At 52.8% G+C, this 20942-nt stretch overlaps 1 protein-coding gene and 1 long non-coding RNA gene across 2 annotated transcripts; both read left to right on the top strand.

The window, feature by feature from the left end:
• The first annotated feature begins 1939 nt into the window (after positions 1-1939).
• On the top strand, positions 1940-15043 carry Upk1a (uroplakin 1A). The gene is made up of 7 exons (XM_005081805.4): positions 1940-2020; positions 5650-5850; positions 8894-8968; positions 9103-9210; positions 11860-12039; positions 14271-14354; positions 14483-15043. Exons 1-7 carry the CDS (start codon positions 1940-1942, stop codon positions 14525-14527), a joined length of 774 nt encoding a protein of 257 aa, XP_005081862.1. The 3' UTR covers positions 14528-15043.
• Positions 15044-17168: 2125 nt separating this feature from the next.
• Positions 17169-20863, top strand: LOC121136000. The gene is made up of 3 exons (XR_005873113.1): positions 17169-17309; positions 17556-17621; positions 20053-20863. It is a non-coding gene; the product is annotated as an uncharacterized LOC121136000 (long non-coding RNA).
• Positions 20864-20942: the final 79 nt, after the last annotated feature.

Genomic DNA, 20942 nt, shown 5'->3' with positions numbered 1-20942 from the left:
AGCCAGGAACTCACAGAGATCCACCTGCCTCTGCCTCCCGAGTGCTGGGATTAAAGAGGTGAGCCATCACCGCCTGGCTGAGAAAAGCTATTTTAAATCTAAAGTACTTAAATTGGAAAACATCTCATTTTCTTTCTTAGCACCAATGCCCGGTGTTTTGTTCGGGGCGGTGGGCAGTGTCTTCTGTAACACAATCTGGCCGCTTAACAGGGTGGTCTCGAACCACAGATCCTCCTGCCCCAGTCTCCCACACTCGGCCAACCGGCTGTCGGGTCAAGGGAATTTTATTTGAAAGATTGATTTACTTTTACTTTATGTGCACGTATATCTGTGTGAGGACACCTTGGGATGGGAATTACAGACAGTTCTGAGCCGTCATGTGGGTGCTGGGAATTGAACCCAGGTCCTCTGGAAGAGCAGCCAGTGCTCTTAACGACCGACCGAGCCACCTCTCCAGCCTCGACAAGGGAATTTTAAGCTCCATTTGTTTGCCCACCTCTCCTGCCCTAGGAAAGCGACCCCTGGGAGAGAAAACTCAACAGAAGCCCTGGAGAAATTCTGAGGCAGGGAGGGTCCTTGCTTCAAGCGACCACCAGGGGGTGCTGTCGGAAGGACCGCGGGCGGGCGGGCAGCCTCGAACCTCTCCCAAGCTTTCTCGCAGGCTGCCACCTGGGAACCGGGACCCAGGCACAGTCATGCACAGTGCAGATGTGCGCGTAGTCGCGGGGCTCTAGGGGATAGCAGGGTTTAAGCCTCGATCTATTTCATTTCCTTCCCCTCCCCTTTCCTTTTTTTTGTCTTCTCCTCCCCCTCCACTCTGTCCCCCACTCTGTCCTTTCCCCCCCACCCCTCGGGCTATGAAGCTCAGGATGGTCTTGAACCCGTAATCCTCCTTGCCTACATCTCCCCACCACGACTGGGATTACGATTACAGGTGTGCACTATTCCGTCCGGCTTGAATTCAGATCCCTTCAGTTCTTCAGCCCAAAGTGCGTGCGCGTGAGCGTGTGCGTGCACGTGCGTCCCGGGGAAAGGAGCTTTAGTACCACCAAGCCCATTCCATATGTCCCCTTCCTTCCAGCACTGGAATCCTTCCTCCCGCTTCATAGACGCACACCAGCCTCAAACCGCTTCGCGATGTATTTCCTGCTGCTGCAGCCCTAACAGGTTGCCTTTCCCCTCCAGTGCCTGCCGCCACCGCCCTGCTCCGTGCTCCTCTCGTGGGGGTGGGGTGGGGTGCCCCTCTCGGCTCCTCTCTCTGGGTTCCAGGCCTCAGAGAGCTGCAGAAGGCAGTCTTCTGGTCCAGGATTCCCAGGAGGATCTGTCGTGGATCTGAACCCTGCTCCCACGGAAACCCATGCTGCCCCTAGGGAAGGGGACGGCGACACCATGCCCTTGTCCCCCTCCTGCATCTCTGCAGCCTGGGAACTGGAGGCCCTGGGTACATACATCCCCTTGCCCCAGTGGCCAGTCATGAGCACAGTCCTGAATTTCAGGTCTGTAAACCACTCCAGTGTCAGAGAGCTCATAAAAATCTCCGTTCCCATCACGGTCGGCCGGCCTGCTGAACCCGTCCCCTCCTCCTTGGAGAACAGATCGAGGAGGGGTTTGGGCGTATATAGGGAGCTGCTGTGGGTAGGGCTGGCCAGAGAGGCTTCTGCAGAGGTGAGGAGGGGGTTCTGGGAATTGACGGGTCAGGGGGGCGGGGGAGCTGAAAGGCAACCAGTGCCCTGTGGGAGCCTAGCTCTCTTAAGTCTGTAGAAGGCTCGCCGCCAGGCGGTGGGCGCTGGGCACATGGGTATCCACGCGCCTGAGCTCTGCAGCAGGTGAGCATCCCGAGGGATGGATGGAGTATGGAGGGAAGGGGAGGGGGGTCTGCTGGGCCCCCCTCCCAACTTCTGTCCAGTCTCACCCCTGCTTCTTTGTCCCCAGCAGGAAGATGGCTTCTGCAGCAACAGAGGGAGAGAAGGGGTCTCCTGTGGTGGTGGGGTTGCTGGTTTTAGGCAACATCATCATTCTGGTGAGGCCCCGGTTCTGGGGAGCATGGGAGTGGGGGAGTGTGGGGGGGAGGGAGAGAGGGAGGAAGAGCTCAAGTGCACACCAGTGATCCTAGCACTTGGGGGTGCAGCAGGAGAGAGTTCAAGGCCCTACATAGAGCTCTGAAGGCCAGCCTGGGCTGCAGGAAACCGAATCTTTACAACAAATCAGTTTGGCCGGGTGTGGTGGCCCACATTCTTGATGTAGCAGGTGGAGGTGGGGGAGCACTGTAAAGTCAAGGCCAGCTTGGTCTACACAGGGAGTTCCAGGACAGCCAGGGCTACACAGCAAGACTCAGTCACAAGACAAAAGACAAACCAGTAACACGAGGAAGAACAGGTTTCTTCCCCTCCCCCTCCTCCCTCCCAGCAACTCAGGCACTTGTTGGGGGCAGCCAGTTCCAGATCTGCTCACACTGAGTATAGAAATACAAAGGAAATTTAGATTAAGTTTTCTATTTTAAGCTGGGCGGTGGTAGCGCACGCCTTTCCAATCCCAGCACTCAGGAGGCAGAGGCAGGTGGATCTCTGAGTTCGAGGCCAGCCTGGTCTACAAGAGTGAGTTCCAGGACAGCCTCCAAAACAATACAGAGAAACCCTGTCTCGAAAAAAACCGAAAAAATCAAAACAAAAAATTTTTCTGTTTTAAAGCAAGCAGACAAAAACCATGCTGCTTTGAATGAGTCAATAGATAAAGGTAGCCGTGGCTAAGCCTGAGGACCGGAGTTCAATCCCTGGGACCCACCTAATGGGAGGAGAAATCGACGACTCCCACAGACTGCCTTCTGGCCTCCTCCACCATTGCCCTCCTGCTTATGCCCACCCCCACACAATAAATAATAAGTATTTTTAAACATACTGGAGCTGTTATCACAAAGTGACTGCTTTCAGTATTTTGAGACAGGGTCTCACTATGTAATCCTGCCTGGCCGAGACCTTGCTGAGTAGACCCGGCTGGCCTCTAACTCCTAGAGATCCACTGCCTCTGCCTCCCAAGCGCTGGCATTAAAGATGTGTGCCACATCCAGAGGTGACTGTCCCTTTTATTTTTAAGTGTATTTCTATGTAGACCAGGCTGGCCTTGAAGACACAGATCTGCTTACCTCCGGGATTAGAGGCATTCACCACCATGCATAGCCACGATTTTTTTTTATTGGTTATTTGAGAGTTTCATACAATATGTTTCAGTCATATTCAGTGCCCCTTTCCCCAAATTTTCCTAATGTAGTCCCTATTTGCCCCAATATTTCATGTTTAAAGTATGTGCACACAGCCATTGCAGTGTCCCATGTCTTTAATCCTAGCACTGGAGAGGAAAGGCAGAAAGATCTCTGTGAGTTCAAGGCTAGCCTGGTCTACATATGAGTATCTATGCTAGCCAGGGTTACACAGAGAGATCCCATCTCAAGATAGATAGATAGGTAGATGCATAGATAGATAGATAGATAGATAGATAGATAGATAGGTAGGTAGGTAGGTACATAGATAGACAGACAGACAGACACACAGACAGATGTGTATATATGTGTCTGTGGGTGCAGGTGAGTGCAGATGTCCTTAGGGGTCAGAAGGGGCATTGGGTTTCCCTGGAGCTTGAGTTAGGTGGTTGTGAACCACCTGATGTGAGTTTTGGGAACCAGACTCAGTCCTTGGGAAGAGCAGTAATCACTCTCTTAACTTCCGGCCACCTCTTCAACCCCTTGATGTTGGCTCTCAAAAAAGGAAAAATATGTGGTGCTTCTGCATTGCCTTGGCCTGGCAGGTTTGGGTTCATATCCCAGCTCTGGTAGTTGCGGGGGCCGAGGCCATCATCACTGTCACCTCTGTGAAGCCCAGCTTTCCCACCTGCAGGAAACACAAGGGTGTCTGAGGATAGAGCGGTTTCCAAGGCTGCTGTTTTTAGAATAGAATCTAATGGCCTTTAGCGATAGGATACTACAGCTGGCAACAATAGTGATTATCACACACTCTGTGCACAGTAATCAGTCAGCTTCTGTCCGGTGGTGGTGGTGGTGGTGGTGGTGGTGGCGGCGCACGCCTTTAACCCAGCATTGGAGAGGCAGAGGCAAGTGGATCTCTGTGAGTGCAAAGTCAGCCCGGTCTATAGAGTGAGTTCCAAGACAGCCAGTACTGTTACATAGAGGAACCCTGTCTCCAAACAAACAAGCAAAAAAGTGTTAGCTTTTATCACCATCAAAAATACTTACAGAGAGGCCGGGCGTTGGTGGCGCACGCCTTTAATCCCAGCACTCGGGAGGCTGAGGCAGGCGGATCTCTGTGAGTTCGAGGCCAGCCTGGTCTACAGAAGCTAGTTCTAGGACAGCCTCCAAAGCCACAGAGAAACCCTGTCCTGGAAAAAAAATACTCACAGAATATCTCAGCCTAAGATCATACACCTCTAGCACTGAGGCAGCTGAAATAGGCTACCCTGGGCTACACAGTGAATCCTGGCCAACCTGACCTGTGTCATGAGCCCTTGTCTAAGTAAACCAAAACAATGACCAAACACCTTTCCACAGAGAAGTTGTCTTCCTTGTCCTCCTCTTCTCTCTCCTCCTTTTTCTCCTTCTTCCTTTTCTTTTTTTTTTTTTTTGTTTTTTTTTGAGACTGGGTTTCTCCATGTAGCAGGGCTTAAATGCCCACCTGCCTCTGCTCTCTGCTCAAACCCCAGGTGCTGGCATTAAAGGCCTGTGCCACCATGGCTTTACAGGGCTTTAATCCTTTTGTCTCCATGACAACCCTGTAGTGACCAGACCTTTTGCTTCTCTTTTGTTATTTTTGAGACAAGGTCTAGCCTTGCCTCAGAATCCTTATGTAGCTAAGGATAGCCTTGAACTTGGGCTCCCTCTGCCTCTACTGGGCTTACAGGTGTGCACCAGTCAGCCCAGTTTCTATGAGGCTGGCTTAGGACTTTCTGAACACTAGATAAGCCCTCTCCCAACTGAGAGACACCTCAGTGTTTCTGATATTTCTTCTTTTGGGGGGGGAGGGTTTCGAGACAGGGTTTCTCTGTAGCATTTTGGAGGCTGTCCTGGAACTCGCTCTGTAGACCAGGCTGGCCTCGAACTCACAGAGATCCGCCTGCCTCTGCCTCCTCCCGAGTGCTGGGATTAAGGGCGTGCGCCACCACCACCCGGCTTTTTGATATTTCTTTAAGCAAACAGAAACGGACCAGCCCATTTTCCTGTTCCAGTGCAGCTCATCATGCTGTGTGTCCTTCAGCAGCTCCCGTGGCTGCTCCATATGAGACCATAGGATGCCAGGCTCCAGGCATCTGGACCCGTGGCCTCCCCTCCCCTTACCATGGTGCCACAGAGAGCTGGCTCTGGCCTTACCCGGGACAGCACCCCTGTAGCAAAACCCCGTCCTCAGAACGGCACCGCTAAGCATGGCGGGCCAGCAGGACGACTCCTTTGTGCTCCCCTTGCCTGCCTGCTTTTGTCTTTGGGGCTGGGGCTCCGTCCGGCTGGACCATACCTTCCTTTTGGCTTCTCCCCATCTCTGCTCATAAAGATGTGGGCTGGCCTCCCATCCAGGCAGGCCCAAGCGCATTTTGGAGACTCACACCCCAACAGCTGGCCCGAGGCACACTTTCCAAACCCTCCCTGCCCAGTTGTCCGGCCTGGCCCTGTTTGCCGAGACGGTGTGGGTGACGGCTGACCAGTACCGTGTATACCCGCTGATGGGCGTCTCAGGCAAGGACGACGTCTTCGCGGGAGCCTGGATCGCCATCTTCTGCGGCTTCTCCTTCTTCGTGGTGGCCAGCTTTGGTGTAGGCGCCGCACTCTGCCGCCGTCGGTCCATGATCCTCACGGTGAGATCCCAGGATGGGGAGGGGGTGGCGCTGGCCATCACGGGGCATGGTGACAGCAGGGGCATGAGTGTGACTCGTGCAAGACCTCACAAGCACCTCTCATTCTATTCTCCATGCCTGGCCCCGTAACCTAGTTTCAGCTGTCACCCCCATTGTACAGAGGAAAGTGGGGTGCAGGGGTGATATCAATAAATACTTATGTATAGAAATATCTTCATATAGTATACATTTATATATGTATTCCCAATAGAATAATGGGAATTGAAAGCCAACCTTTTGGTCTCTGTGGTCCTGAGTTGTGGCAATAAAACGAAATGTGATAACACAGCTATCATTTAGCAAGCATGCCAACCTGGGCCCTGAGTTCAGCACTTCATACAGATTAGTTCATGTATGTCACATGGCCTATGACCTCTACACTATTTGACAGAAAGTTGGAACCGGTTCAAAGAGAGGAAGTCACCCATGCAGGGCCACACAGCCCAACTCCAACAAGTCAGCCCTTGACTCCATGCCAGTTTTTGTTTAAGATATATATATTTATGTATGAGTGTTACGCATGTACACCTGCAGGCCAGAAGAGGGCACCAGATCCCATTACAGATGGTTGCGAGCCATCGTGTGGTTGCTGGGAATTGAACTCAGGTCCTCTGGAAGAGCAGCCGGTGCTCTTAACCACTGAGCCATCTCTCCAGCCCCAAGAGTTCCTGTATTTTTATTTTTATTTTTTTGTTTTTCGAGACAGGGTTTCTCTGTATTGTTTTGGAGGCTGTCCTGGAACTCGCTCTGTAGACCAGGCTGGCCTCAAACTCACAGAGATCCGCCTGCCTCTGCCTCTTGAGTGCTGGGCTTAAAGGTGTCCCCCACCAATGCCCGGCATGAGTTCCTGTATTTTTATTAGCATGTGCACGTGCACACTTGCTCAGATGTCCAAGGAAACCAGAAGAGAGAGTTACAGGAGGCTGTGGGACGCTGGTAGGGGTGCTGGGAACTGAACTCAAGTCCCTGCAAGGGTGGCACATGGCTTCCGCTAAGCCACCTCTTTAAGACAAAGTCTCCCTGTGTAATCCCAGCGGCCCTCATGCTCACGATCTTCCTGTCTCAGCCGCGCAGGTGCTTGGGTTATGGCTGTGTGCCTTCGCATCACACACAAGCCCACGCTCGGTCTTTTTGCTTCATTTTAAGACAAGGGTCTCACTATGCTTCGGTTCACCTTGAATTTACGATGAAAACCGCGCCTGCTTCGAAATGAACCGCCACACCCACCCAGGAAGCCCAGAGTTTAATCGCTGCCGCATTTCCTTGCCCTTGGCCTTACAGCAAGCAGTTCAGGCCACGAGCTTTCTCGGTCTTCCCAGAAGTCATACAAAACTGTGCCTTGAAGCCCATTTACAAGCTCCGAGAGGGAAGCCACCACCTCCCTGGCGTTGGGGAGAGCAGGTGTCTCCGTCTTAGGCTCCCAGGATCATCACTTACATAGCCAACGAGTGTTTACTGAGAGACAGGCACCGAGCACAACTAAACAAGCCCTTGATCTGGGGCATGAAGGGGGCCTGTGTAGGGTGGAGGGGGCAGCAGTCCATCTAGCGGTCAGAAAACAGCACAGGGTAGGGATTGGGAGGGGAACAGCTGGCTTTATCCTGTGTGAATAAGATGCAGCTACTCATAGAAGGACTTCCTCAGCACTCCCTTGCTCCTCTTTCTGTCCCCCCATCCCCCTCTTTTGTTTGTTTTTTGGATTTTCGAGACAAGGTTTCTCTGTGGCTTTGGAGGCTGTCCTGGAACTCGCTCTGTAGACCAGGCTGGCCTCGAACTCACAGAGATCCGCCCGCCTCTGCCTCCCGAGTGCTGGGATTAAAGGCATGCGCCACCAACGCCCGGCCTCCCCCATCCCCTTCTTGATGCAGGGTCTCCCTATGTAGCTGGAGCAGGCCTGGAGCTCACTGTGTAGACCAAGCTACTTCTCACAGACGCCTGCTGGCTCGCGCCTAAGTGCTGAGCCGGAACCACACCCAGTCGCCCTCCGGTTCTCCTCCACCCTCCAATCACACAGTCAGCTGTCTGACACAGAGGTTTAATCAAAGCCCGACGCCAACCTAACTACTGTTTCTGTTTGCTATTTCTATTGAGACGGGGTCTCTCTATGTAGTCCCTGACTGTTCCGGAGCTTGCTGTGCTGACCAGGCTGGCCTCAAACTCACAGAAATCCTCCTGCCTCTGCCTCTCAAGTGCAGGGATTAAATAGGCATGCACCACCATGCCTGGCCCCTAACTACTTTTTAAAAAACATATTTGGTACCAGGCGGTGGTGGCGCATACGTTTAATCCCAGCACTCGGGAGGCAGCCGCAGGCGGATCTCTGTGAGTTCAAGGCCAGCCTGGTCTACAGAGTGAGTTCCAGGACAGCCTCCAATATATATATTTGGCTTGTCTTTTTCCCCTTTTTAAATTTTGCTTTTTTTCTTGTCTTTTGTTTTCAAAGACAAGGTTTCTCTGTGTAGCTGTGACTGTCCTAGAACTTGCTCTGTAGACCAGGCTAGACTCCAACTTAGAGATCCGGCTCCCGAGCACTGGGATTAAAGGCGTGCGCCACCACTGACCAGATTTGTCTCAGGTTTTCAATCTTCCACCTCACACAGAAGTTTTTCCAAATTAGTTCCTCTGTTTGTTTAGTGTGTGCGTGTGTGTGTGTGTGTGTGTGTGTGTGTGTGTGTGTGCGCGTGTGTGCGTGTGCGCACGTGCGTTACAGAAAGGTAGCACTCTCCCACTGAACCAAAGTTCTGCTTGGGGCACACCCTTAGTCCCATCTCATGTTGGCAAGAGGGAGTGAGGCAGATTTCTGCGAATTTGAAACCAGCTCTGTACATAGGGATTTACAGGTTAACTAGGGAGGTCCAAATCTTGAGACCCTGCTCAAAACCAACCAACCAACCAACAACAACAACAACAACAACAACAAGCTGTTGTGGCCCTTTGACCCAAGGCACCTAGGCATGGCCTTCCTCCGGCCTCTCTGCCATGGCTGCCCTTGGTCTCTCTGCAGTACCTGCTGCTGATGCTCATAGTCTACATCTTCGAGTGTGCCTCCTGCATCACCTCCTACACCCACCGTGACTATGTGAGGGGGGGGGGGGGGAGCGCCAGAACCCCGTGGGGGGGGTGGAGGTGGGGGGTGGGGAGTGGAGGGGTGGGTGAGGTGTGCCTCCAGCCCTAGCCAGCCAGCTCCTGCTCTTCCCCGTCCCTCCTCCTCAGATGGTGTCCAACCCGTCCCTGATCACCAAGCAAATGCTGACCTTCTACAGTGCAGACAGCGACCAGGGCCAGGAGCTGACCCGCCTCTGGGACCGGGTCATGATTGAGGTGGGTCGGGCTCTGTGGTCATCTCCCGGTGATGGCAGAGTGAAGGGTTAGAAGACATCCACTCAGGGGGCCCAGGTGGGATAGGGGAGCCTCTGGTCCCCATGGTTTGGTAGACAACAGACCCAGAAAAAAGAAGCTTCCCTTCCAGGGTCACCAGGTGGGTAAGCGTCAGGGCTGCCTGCAAATAACACTGACAGAGTCTCCTTCTATTGTAGTGATGGTGGCGATAATGAGTTTTTGCTTGTGAGCCAGGCTGACCTTGACCTTCTGTTTATGCCTCCCAAGACTTTCATTTGGCATCATATAAAGCACTGTGTGTGCACGTGTGCATGCGTGTGTGTGTGTGTGTGTGTGTGTGTGTGTGCGTGCGCGTGTGCCTGCATGCCTGCATATGTGTGTGTGTGTTGTGTGTGCGCGCGCGTGCGTTCATGTGTGCATGTGTGTGTGTGTGCTGCTGGGGGCTGACTGAACCCAAGGACTCCACACAGTCCAGGCAAAGGCTCTACCACTTAGCCATCTGTTACCCTGCCTCCCAGCCCCTTTTTTTTTCTTTTAATTTTTTTGAGATAGGGTCACCATAAGTTACCCAGGCTACCCTTTAATTCAGTATGTAGCCCAAGCTACATAGTGATCCAGGCAGGTCACTTCCACCATGCTGAGTGCCATATGGCATAAATAAATAATATGTGGTATTTATGAATTGAGGGTTAGGGAAATGGCTCAGTGGTTAGGTGTTTGTTCTACAAATAAGATCAGAGTTCAGAGATCCTGAAACCCAGATAAAAGCGAGCTGAGAATGTAATTCTAACCTCAGAAGGTGGAGGGAGGGGACACCCAGAGCAAGCTGGCTAGCGGGCTATTGGTAAGCTCTGGGTCTGGTTGCCGTATACTGCCTCAATAAATGGTATTAAAGAGTCATCCAAGGATGTCTTTCCATCGGCTTCAGACCTCCACATGCATGCACACATATGTGCAAACCCCACGCATGCAAAAACATGCAAACCACAGAGACACACCAAAATTAGAAAAAAAATTTTATTTTTTCCATTTTAGGTGTATGAGTGAGTGTTTTGCAGGCTGTCTGTGTATGCAGTGCCCTCAATGGCCAGAAGAGGGCATCATGCCTGGTGGTGGTGGCGCACGCCTTTAACCCCAGCTCTCAGGAGGCTGAGGCAGGTGGATCTTTGTGAGTCTGAGGCCAGGTTGGTCTACAGAGAAACCCTGTCTTGAAGAAAGAAAAGCAAAAAAAGAGGGCATCATATCCCCTGAATTGGAGTCACAGGTGGTCGTGAGCCCCTTAATATGGGCAATGGGAGCTGAATCCAGTTCCTCTGCAAGAGCAGCCTGTGCTCTTAACCACTGAGCCTTTTCTTCAGCCCTGCTTATCATTTAAGACAGAATCTAAGCCCAGAATGGTGGCAGTAGGTTTTATGTCCTCCAGTAATAAGTATCTGGGCTGATGCAGTAAGCCAGATCAAGCCGAATTGGAAAATTATAAAAACAGGTATATTGAGGGCAAAGCAACTTGGGCAGGTTCACTGGCCTCTGAGGTCAAGGCCAGAGAAGTCACACGCCCTAGCTAAGGCAGGGAGGTTTTATAGATTGTAGGTGAGGGGTGATGACGTGTTCGCCACAGGGTGGGTTTGGGCTGAGCATGATCAAAAACTGGGTGCTTAGGGAGGGACTTGGGTGGCATCGGGAAGAAGCTGCAGCAGTCGCCAAGAATGCAGACCTGGGCTTTTTGATGCCTGTTCTATGCTCGAGACTATATGAGTAGGCAGGGTTTGGAGAGACAGAGAGACAAATGAGGCTGCCTGGAATGTGCAAGGCAAGCCAGAGGCTCCAACCGAGCAGGTGGCACCTACCTTAATCCCAGTAGGTAGATATTTTGAGTTCTAGGCCAGCCTGGTCTACAGAATGGGTTCTAGGACAACCAGGGCTACACAGAAAAACCCTGTCTCATAAAACAAACAAACAAATAAAAACAACAGTTTCCTGAAGTTCAGGCTAGTGCTGAACTTTTCTTTTTTTCTTTTTGGTTTTTTTTCGAGACAGGGTTTCTCTGTAGCTTTGGAGGCTGTTCTGGAACTCACTCTGTAGACCAGGCTGGCCTCGAACTCACAGAGATCCGCCTGCCTCTGCCTCCCGAGTGCTGGGATTAAAGGCGTGTGCCACCAACGCCCGGCGAGCATCAGATATTTTTAACATCTAGTTTTTAATGACATTTTATTAGCACAGAGGAATTTTTTTAAAAACGAGTGTAGGTTTAGACCAAATCTATCAGCCTTATACACACCTCTCTCTCTCTCTCTCTCTCTCTCTGTCTCTCTGTCTCTCTGTCTCTCTCTCTGTCTCTCTCTCTCTGTCTCTCTCTGTCTCTCTCTGTCTCTCTCTGTCTCTCTCTCTCTCTCTGTCTCTCTCTCTCTCTCTCTCTGTCTCTCTCTCTCTCTCTCTCTCTCTGTCTCTCTCTCTCTCTCTGTCTCTCTGTCTCTCTCTCTCTCTCTCTGTCTGTCTGTCTTTCTCTCTCACACACACACACACAGAGTCCAGGACTCTGGCAAATAGGACCCAGCTGTGCCAAAAGTCAACCTTCCTCTCTTTGACTGTGACGTCAGCCCCAGCCCTGTCTAACCCTGGCTCTTTCTACAGCAAGAATGCTGTGGTACATCTGGCCCGATGGACTGGGTGAATTACACATCAGCCTTCCGGGCAGCCACCCCAGAAGTGGAATTCCCCTGGCCCCCCCTGTGCTGCCGTCGGACAGGGAACTTCATCCCCGTCAACGAAGAAGGCTGCCGAGTGGGCCACGTGGACTACCTGTTTACCAAGGTGTGTCCCTCTGCCGGGGTCATCTGTCTGTCCATCTGCTCCGTTTCTCCCTTTCCCGCTTCTACTGTCTGTCTCTCCGTCCGTCCGTCTTCCAGCCTCTCCTCCCTGGCCTTTCCTTTCTTTCCCTTCTCCCTGGTTCTCCCAGCTCTTTCTTGGTACCAGTCGGCGGGATGCACGCCCACAGTCTCATTCAGACCCGACGGCTGCAGCTGGTTGTCTGGGAATGAGCGCAGCAACAGGAATGTTATCAGTTGCTGGAGCTAGGCCTTGCATTCACGCCTGTGTACTTAGTGAGTTGAGGCAGGCTGGTCCTGCATGACCAGCCTGAGCCACTTCAAGAGCCCCTGCCTCAGAAGTAAAAAGAAGGCCAATGACAGGGTTCAGTGATAGAGCCCCTGCCTAGAATCCCCCAGTGAGGGGCTTGGGGTGTGGCTCAGTGGCAGAGCCCCTGCCTAGAATCCCCCAGTGAGGGGCTTGGGGTGTGGCTCAGTGGCAGAGCCCCTGCCTAGAATCCCCCAGTGAGGAGCTGGGGTGTGGCTCAGTGGTAGAGCCCCTGCCTAGAATCCCCAGTGAGGGGCTTGGGGTGTGGCTCAGTGGCAGAGCCCCTGCCTAGAATCCCCCAGTGAGGGGCTGAGGGGCGTGGCTTAGTGATACAATGCTTTCTTAAGCATGTAAGAGGCCTTGGGTTCAATACCCAGCACTCACTACTAATATTAAAAAATAACAGCTGAAGGCTGGAGAGATGGCTCAGAGGTTAAGAGCACTGACTGCTCTTCCAGAGGTCCTGAGTTCAATTCCCAGCAACCACGTGGTGGCTCACAACCATCTGTAATGAGATCTGGCGCCCTCTTCTGGTGTGCAGACATACATGAAGCAAGATGTTGTAGTCTTTTTTTTTTTTTTTTTTTTTTTTTTTTTTGGTTTTTCGAGGCAGGGTTTCTCTGTATTGTTTTGGAGACTGTCCTGGAACTCGCTCTGTAGACCAGGCTGGCCTTGAACTCACAGAGATCCGCCTACCTCTGCCTCCCGAGTGCTGGGATTAAAGGCGTGAGCCACCAACGCCCGGCGCAAGATGTTGTAGTCATAATAAATAAATAAAATCTTTTAAAAAAATAACAGCTGAAGTGATTGTGGTGGTGCACATCAGTAATCTCAGCTGTGGAGGACCACTGCCAGTTTGAGGCTAGCCTGGGAGATATAACAAAGATCCTGTCTCCAAAAATAATAACCCCTGAGTGTGGCCGCAGGACAGCCTCCAAAACAATACAGAGAAACCCTGTTTCAAAAAAACAATTAAAAACAAAAAACAAACAAAAAAAAAACTAAGGAAATGAGAAACGCCGCTGTTGTTACTGCAGTAGCACTAAGAGCAATAAGGACAGACGTGGGGCGGGGCATCCCCGGTGCCAGGCGTTTCCAACTGCTCTGGTGTTTTATCTTAGTCACAGCCACAGGAGGGAAAGCTGACATCGTAGTCAACAGAGGAAGAGGTTCATCTCTGTGAGGGGGAGAGCAGGGCGGCCAGGAAGAGGCAGGAGGCGGGTGGGTTAACGCTAGACCCTGCTCCATTTGTGCGGCTCGCTGCGAGTCTTACATCAGGTTTGGAGGGGAGATGTCCTGGGGAACCCGTGTCTCCAGGGACAGACTAGGACAACCCGTTCTCAAGCCAACGTCCCCCGTATATTCTCCCGAGTGTCACCTCAGAGTCCCCGTGTCACTTCTCCAGACTGCCGCTTAGCAGGCTGGAAAGCGGGGCTCAGAGAGCCAGAACTGCGTCCGTGTTCCGGCAACAGGGAGCAGAGCTAACCCCGGGCCTGGTTGCCCTTGACAGGGTCACATACTCTGGCCCTTTGCTCTCAACTACATCGTGGCTGTAACGGGTCCGGGAAGGCGACCCTGGTGTCAGCCTTGTCTCTAGTGAGCAGGTATCAGGAGTGCATGAGAAACAAAGCTGGATTTTAAACGCTTTGGGGTTTGTGGGTAGCCCAGAGAGCCAGGCAGAACACAAGCAAGCCCAGACTGACAGCTGTCAATCAGAGCGGCAGCTGCTGCCTTGGGGACTGGGTTCAGTATCGCTTTCCAGGAGGCACGCACGGCCACAACCCCATTGCACAGATGGGAACAACAAGGCAAAGGGGAGAAAGGGACGCCTGTCAGGGCACGTGGTGACTTTCCGTCACCCGCCATCCTCCCGTGGCACGTCCCCAAGCCTCGACTGTCCCTCTCCCCAGGGTTGCTTCGAGCACATCGGTCACGCCATCGACAGCTACACGTGGGGCATATCGTGGTTTGGCTTCGCCATCTTGATGTGGACAGTGAGAGAAGGGACACCCGTGGGCTGTGGAGGAGGGAGCTGCGGGCGTGCAGGGGTGCGGGCGTGGTCTTGGGGGAGACGAGCGGGCTTGGGGGCTGGGGCACCCAGGCTCATCGCTTGCCCACCCAGCTCCCGGTGATGCTGATCGCCATGTACTTCTACACCACTCTCTGAGGATGAAGGGGAAGCCGCGCGCGCACGCACGCACACCTCTGCCTGAAGCCCCTGCCTGGCGGCGGCTGCACCCGGAGTTCCTCAACCCCCTCCCCACCCCGCCCCCGCCCCATCCCCGCGTGCCTCGGTCACAGCCCACCCCTGCCCACCTCCCTCCGTCTTCCCTTCTCGCGATCCCAAAGTCCCTTTGTAGCTGTAGGAGCTGCCTTGGACCCTAGCTGTGCCCCAGACCTGGATTTGTGTGCCTGGACCCCGTTGGTCCCGTTTGGCTCTGCTGACCTGGCAAACGTCCTGTCCCCCGAGGCCCTTCCGCTCTTCCTGACGACCCAGCATGCGCCTCTCTGTAGCCGTGGTTGCTCAGTGGTTTGTGTAAGCTCCAGTAGGCCCAGATTGCTGTAGGAGGAGGGACGTACTCTGCCATGGTCATTGGGGCTCCCATCACCACCCAGATCACCAGCCAGCGTGTGTCTGAGCATGGGCCACATGTCCAATAAATACCGGCTGGCTGAATAAGCACGAGACTGTTTTCTGTGTTGTTGGAGATGGGGGCTTTGATCGGAAGCCCAGACAGTCTTTGGAATTTATACATGTCCTGGGCTAGCCTGGAAGCCAAGGTGATGGAATTTATACGTGTCCTGGGCTAGCCTGGAAGCCAAGGTGATGGAATTTATACGTGTCCTGGGCTAGCCTGGAAGCCAAGGTGATGGAACTTATACTTGTCCTGGGCTAGCCTGGAAGCCAAGGTGATGGAACTTATAAGTGTCCTGGGCTAGCCTGGAAGCCAAGGTGATGGAATTTATACGTGTCCTGGGCTAGCCTGGAAGCCAAGGTGATCCCGCGGCATCCGCCTCCCCTCATGAGAAGATTACAGGTGTGACCCACAATCACCTCCCCTTCCTGCCTCCACCTCTAGAATGCTGGTATCCCAGCATGCAACACTCCACCCAGCCTGAGTTTGTTCTCTTTTGGGGACTAGGGCGAGTGCATAAGACTTCCGCAGGGAAGTGGTGAAATCCAGCTGTCATTGGTGATGCATCCTATGTGATTTATTGGTTCACGCCATGGATTCAACATGGCTGGCTGCAGGCATGTCTGGATGGCCTCGGTTTCCAGAAACCGGCTTCCTCTGCGAACATCAGACTTAATGCTTTGACATTTGACATTTCCTGTCCTTTCTTTCTTTTTTGAGATATAGTCTCATTGTGTAGTCCACGCTCTCCTCTCTCTCTCTCTCTGTCTCTCTCTGTCTCTGTGTGTGTGTGTGTGTGTGCGCGTGCGCACTCAGAGGAGAGGCCAGAGGAAGTCACCTGCTTTCTCACTGAACCTTGAGCCCAACATTTCCTTCAGGCTAGATTTTTCTGGCCAGAGAATCCAACAATCCTCACATCTCTGCCTGCTCCGCCGCCGCTGGGGTTGCCAGCTGTGGAAATCCGAGATCTGAGCTTAGGTCCTCTTCAGCCTCTGAGTCCTTCCTCCACAGTGTCGCCCTGCCTCTGCCTCCGGAGTGCTGAAATTCCAGACGCGCATCACAGGGGCTAGCTTCAAATCAGAGTTTTCAAACCCCCACAGAGACAGGATGTACTCCAGATTTTAATACACAGAAGAGGCCCGGCTAGCTGGCTGGTTGAACTGGTTTCCCTGTAGTCCCAAGCAGGAACGTGTCTCCCTCTCTAGGCACGTGTCTGTCTAACCTGTAGCCACATCAAGGAAATGGGGCACTGCGCGCTGCTCTCTGCTGGGAAGCAGGTGCCCTCCTGAGCAAGCTCACTGTGCCTTAGCGTGTGGCTGGGATTCTCGGGGAGAGGCATCCTCCCAGCCCCACCCAACTGCCTGAGCCTCCCCGTGTCTTCTATGGTTACAACAGTCATGTCTCATAACACAGAACCCTATTGGGTTTTTGTTGTTGTTTTGGTTTTCTATTCTTTACATTTTATTCAGTTTTTGTTTTTTTTGTTTTTGTTTTTCGAGACAGGGTTTCTCTGTGGCTTTGGAGGCTGTCCTGGAACTCGCTCTTGTAGACCAGGCTGGCCTCGAACTCATAGAGATCTGCCTGCCTCTGCCTCCTGAGTGCTGGGATTAAAGGCTAGCGCTACCAACGCCCGGCTTAGTTTTTGATTTTTTGAAACAGGGTTTCTCTGTGTAACCCCTGGCTGTCCTGACACTCTGTAGACCAGTCTGGCCTGGAACTCAGAGATCCTCCTGCCTCTGCCTCCTGAGTGATGGGGATAAAGGCATGGGCCACCACCGCCATCTGTCTAATGCCACCTATATATTTTTTTAGCTACTTATTTTTAATAAGATGTTGTGTCTCATAGAACTGTAGTTACAGACAGTTGTGAGCTACCTCGTGGGTGCTGGGAATTGAACCCGGGTCCTCTGGAAGAACAGTCAGTGCTCTTAACCGCTGAGCCGTCTCTCCAGCTCCCTAAGTCTTAAAAGGTCAAATAAATATGCTGCTGCTGCTGCTGTGCCGTGCAGGGTGCACGGAGAGAGTAGAGCTACTCTGCTGGGCGTGCCTGAACCTGCCCTAAGCAGTCAGACAGGCCAGCCCTTGCTAGGCGTTCGGGGGAGCCATGGGGTGAGCCTGGCCTCCGGAAGACCGCGTCAGGCAGGCAGACCCCCATTTCTGTCCCAGGGGTGCCACCACCCTCCCTGCATGCTTCTGTCCCGTGGCACCCTCAGAGTAGCTCAGCTGGACTGACAGCAGCTTGACGGAGCCAGCCTGGGCTGGCGGGACAGGTTTCTCCTTCCTGGCCTCTCGCCCAGAGGCCAGTGCCTTCGGGTAAGAGGGGAGCAGAGAGGCGTGGGCCAGGTCAGAACAGGTATCCTGGGAGAGAGAGAGGCAGCCATCTGGTGTCTGTTCCTCCTGCAGTCCCCCAGCCCTTTCAAGACTGTCTCGGTCCGCTAACTACCTCCGGCTCCCTGGTGCCCCCAGCACATGGTCGGCTTCCTCACCTGATGTGGAGGGGTCCATGTGGCTTGGTCCCTTGCCACCTGCCCATGCTTATCTCTCTTTCCTGCCCCACAGAGCAGAAAGAGTGATGGTACACAGCAACCAAGCAGGGCACAAAACAATTCTGCTTCAACCGTGAAAGTAAGTTTGCTGCTGTTTTTCATTTAAATGTAAAATTTGCATCCCTTTATCCAACCCGGTCCACTGCCGCGAACCTGTCCAGGATACTCACTCAGGAGTGCATGCACGTTCACATTATTGCGAGGAGAGTTGAAAAGTAACAACTGGCCAGCTGTGGTGGCACACTCCTTTAATGTAGGATCTGGGAGACAGACAGAGAGGTAGGAGGATCAGGGGGCCAAGGCCAGCCTGGGCTACATATGGAGTTTGAAGCCACCTTGGGCTACATAGAGACCAGCATATCAAAAAAAAAAAAAAAGTTGGGTGGGAGGGATGAGTGCCTTTAGAGGCAGGTGGATCTCTGTGAGTTCAAGGCCAGCTTGATCTACATAGCGAATTCCAGGACAGCCAGGGCTACATGGACGCTGTCTCAAATATTCCAAGAGAATATAAATCAGACCCGTTTCTCCCTTTATAAAACTTACGTTCAAAGCCAGGTGTGGTGTTGGTGTTGGTAACTCAGCACTTGGGAGGCTAAAACAGGTGACCTCAAGTCTGAAAATCAGTTTGGGTCTAGGGGATGTAGTTCATCATCCTATAACACTTGCCCAGCATGTGCAAAGCCCTGGGTTGGACCCTCAGCGTCACAAAAACAGAAGGGAGGCGTGGGCCAGTAGGATGGCTCAGTGGGTAGAGGAGCTTGCCATGTGTGTTCATTATTTCTCTGTTGCTGTGATTAAAATACTGTGACCAAGGCTGGAAGACAGACTTTATTGGGGCTATGGCTCCTTTCTTTCTTTTTTTTTTTCAAGACAGGGATTCTTTGTGTAACAGCTCTCTGACTGTCCTGGAACTCCATTTGCAGACCAGGCTGGCCTTGAACTCACAGAGATCTCTGAGCTGCCTACTTATGCCTCTCCTGAGTGCTGGGATTAAAGGCTTGTGCCACCCTGCCCAGGAAGATCTTATTCAAACCATCATCACATCAAGGAGGCAGAGGCAGGAGGATCTCTGTGAGTTCGAGACTAGCTTGTCCTACAAGAGCGAGTTCCAGGACAGACTCCCAAGCCACAGAGAAACTCTCTCAACAAAACAAAACAAAAGCCAGAAAGCACACGAGAGAGAGAGAGAGAGAGAGAGAGAGAGAGAGAGAGAGAGAGAGAGGGAGGGAGGGAGGGAGGGAGGGAGGGAGGGAGGGAGGGAGGGAGGGAGGGAGAGAGAGAGAGACTCTAACATCCTGAGTTTGATCAAGTAAAAGGAGAGGACCTACAAGACACACCTCCAGTGACCCACTTCCTGTATCCGGGCCCCAGTGCCTAATAGCCCATTCATCCATGAATTCATCAACTGATTAATCCATTAATGAAGTCAGTGCTTTCATGATCCCATTACGCCCTGACAGCACCACCAGCTGGGAACCAAAGAATACATACTTCCTGTCCCTTCTTTAAGCATCCAGGGAGAAATAAGTCTTTTTTTTTTTTTTTAATTCTTTAAGACAGGTTTCTCCGTGGCTTTGGAGGCTGTCCTGGAACTAGCTCTTGTAGATCAGGCTGGTCTCGAACTGACAGAGTTCCGCCTGCCTCTGCCTCCTGAGTGCTGCGACTAAAGGCGTGTGCCACCATTGCCCGGTGAGAAATAAGTCTTTCTCCCTCTTTCTGAGACAGGATCTGATTATGCCAACTCTTCAGGACTAGATCCAAGTCTAGAATCCAAACCTAAACCCTGGGACTTGGGAGATCCGCTCATTTGTAATAGTGAATGTTTCACAAGCAGGAGGACCAGAGTTCAAATCCCAAGAGCCCTTTATTAAAAAACAAAAACAAAAAACCAGTGTTGGTAGGCTAAGGCTATGGGGTTGACACAGGAGGGTGAGACAGAAAGATTGCTGGGACTTGCTGGCTGGGAGTCTAGTTCCAGAAGCAGCGAGAGACCTTGTCTAAAGGGAAGAAGTCAGGAGAGCAAGGACCCCTGACATCCTCCTAGGACGGAGGGGTGGGATTGGGAGGTGGGGATGGGTGAGGGGTGGGGGCATGGTTAAAATACACATGTATGAAATTCTCGAGGAACTAATACAAGTATATTTAAAAAGCAAGAGACAGGCTGGGCGTTGGTGGCGCACGTCTTTAGTCCCAGCACTCGGGAGGCAGAGGCAGGCAGAACTCTGTGAGTTCGAGGCCAGCCTGGTCTACAAGAGCTAGTTCCAGGACAGCCTCCAAAGTCAGAGAAACCCTGCCTCGAACCCCAGCCCCCCCCCACCAAAAAGCAAGAGATAGGTCATAGTAGATATTAGAGCAGGAAAAAAAATCATAAACCCCCATTTGTAGGGAAGGCGAATCAGACCACGTGACTATGCTGACCACACCAGACTCTATTACCCATCTGCAAGTTCAACTCTGTTCAATCATAATGCAGTGTTTTGTTAACTTGTCTCTCTTTTTCTCGGGGATAGGATCTGGATACGCAGCTCAGACTGGCCTCTGCCTCAGATTCCCAAGTGCGGGATGACAGGCAAGCTCCACCGTTCTCCACTCCACCCGATGCAGCTTCCACGGGAACAGTGACTGGACTTGGGTGACGTGAGACAATGAATGGGTTTCACCTCTCTGATCTCCGGAGGGTGAGCGCGATACAGCACACATCCTCTGCCCTGGCCGATGTGCATGCACAAGGCGATCGGTGGAAAGGGCTGGATCAAGCGTTGCTAAAGCCACAGCGAGCGCTGCCTTCCAACCTTACAGCTGTGGGTACTGAGCCAGGCTCCTCCACGTGCTGCCGTTTCCCGGATACTCATCTCGCCCATCCCCATGACCCCTCCTCGCAGCATTTCTTCTGTAGGCCTCGTTAAAGGCGGTGAGCCTAGCCAGGGAAGGGGTAGCGTGGAGGGGGAGGGGGTTGAGCGCTGCGGGCTGCAAGCCTCCCGCCTCCCGGTCAATCCACAGCGAAAGCAACCTCAGGACCAATTAGGAGAGGCAGCGGCACATCAAGGCCTGCCTCTTCGAGAGCGCCCTCGTGTCTCATTGGTTGCGTACCAGGAGCCGCCAACCAGCAGCACCACCGCAGGCGGGGCCCAGCCAGAACTGGTTTGTGCAAGGTGCCTCCTTGGCGGAGATCCAGGCAGTAGTCGATCCTGGGCGCTGCAATACATTCTCCTGCTGGCTCAGCAGGACGTGGTTCTCCAGCGCCCACATCAGGCGGTTCATAACTGCCCTTAATTCCAACTCCAGTGTGGTGTGGAGTGTGTGTGTGTGTGTGTGTGTGTGTGTGTGTGTGTGTGTGTGAGAGAGAGAGAGAGAGAGAGAGAGAGAGAGAGAGAGAGGGAGAGAGGGAGAGAGAGAGGGA

The sequence above is a fragment of the Mesocricetus auratus genome, unplaced genomic scaffold, assembly GCF_017639785.1.
Source record: "Mesocricetus auratus isolate SY011 unplaced genomic scaffold, BCM_Maur_2.0 Super-Scaffold_100046, whole genome shotgun sequence".
Taxonomy (NCBI): domain Eukaryota; kingdom Metazoa; phylum Chordata; class Mammalia; order Rodentia; family Cricetidae; genus Mesocricetus; species Mesocricetus auratus.
Note: the sequence above shows the minus strand (reverse complement) of the source record. Positions and strands in the feature narration are given on the sequence as shown.

Bases quoted from the DNA above. Each gene is read 5' to 3' on its own strand.
- Upk1a (XM_005081805.4), top strand. From the start codon at position 1,940: ATGGCTTCTGCAGCAACAGAGGGAGAGAAGGGGTCTCCTGTGGTGGTG. The intron at 9,211-11,859 runs GTGGGTCGGGCT...CTCTTTCTACAG, and splicing joins GGGACCGGGTCATGATTGAG to CAAGAATGCTGTGGTACATC. The intron at 14,355-14,482 runs GTGAGAGAAGGG...TTGCCCACCCAG, and splicing joins TCGCCATCTTGATGTGGACA to CTCCCGGTGATGCTGATCGC.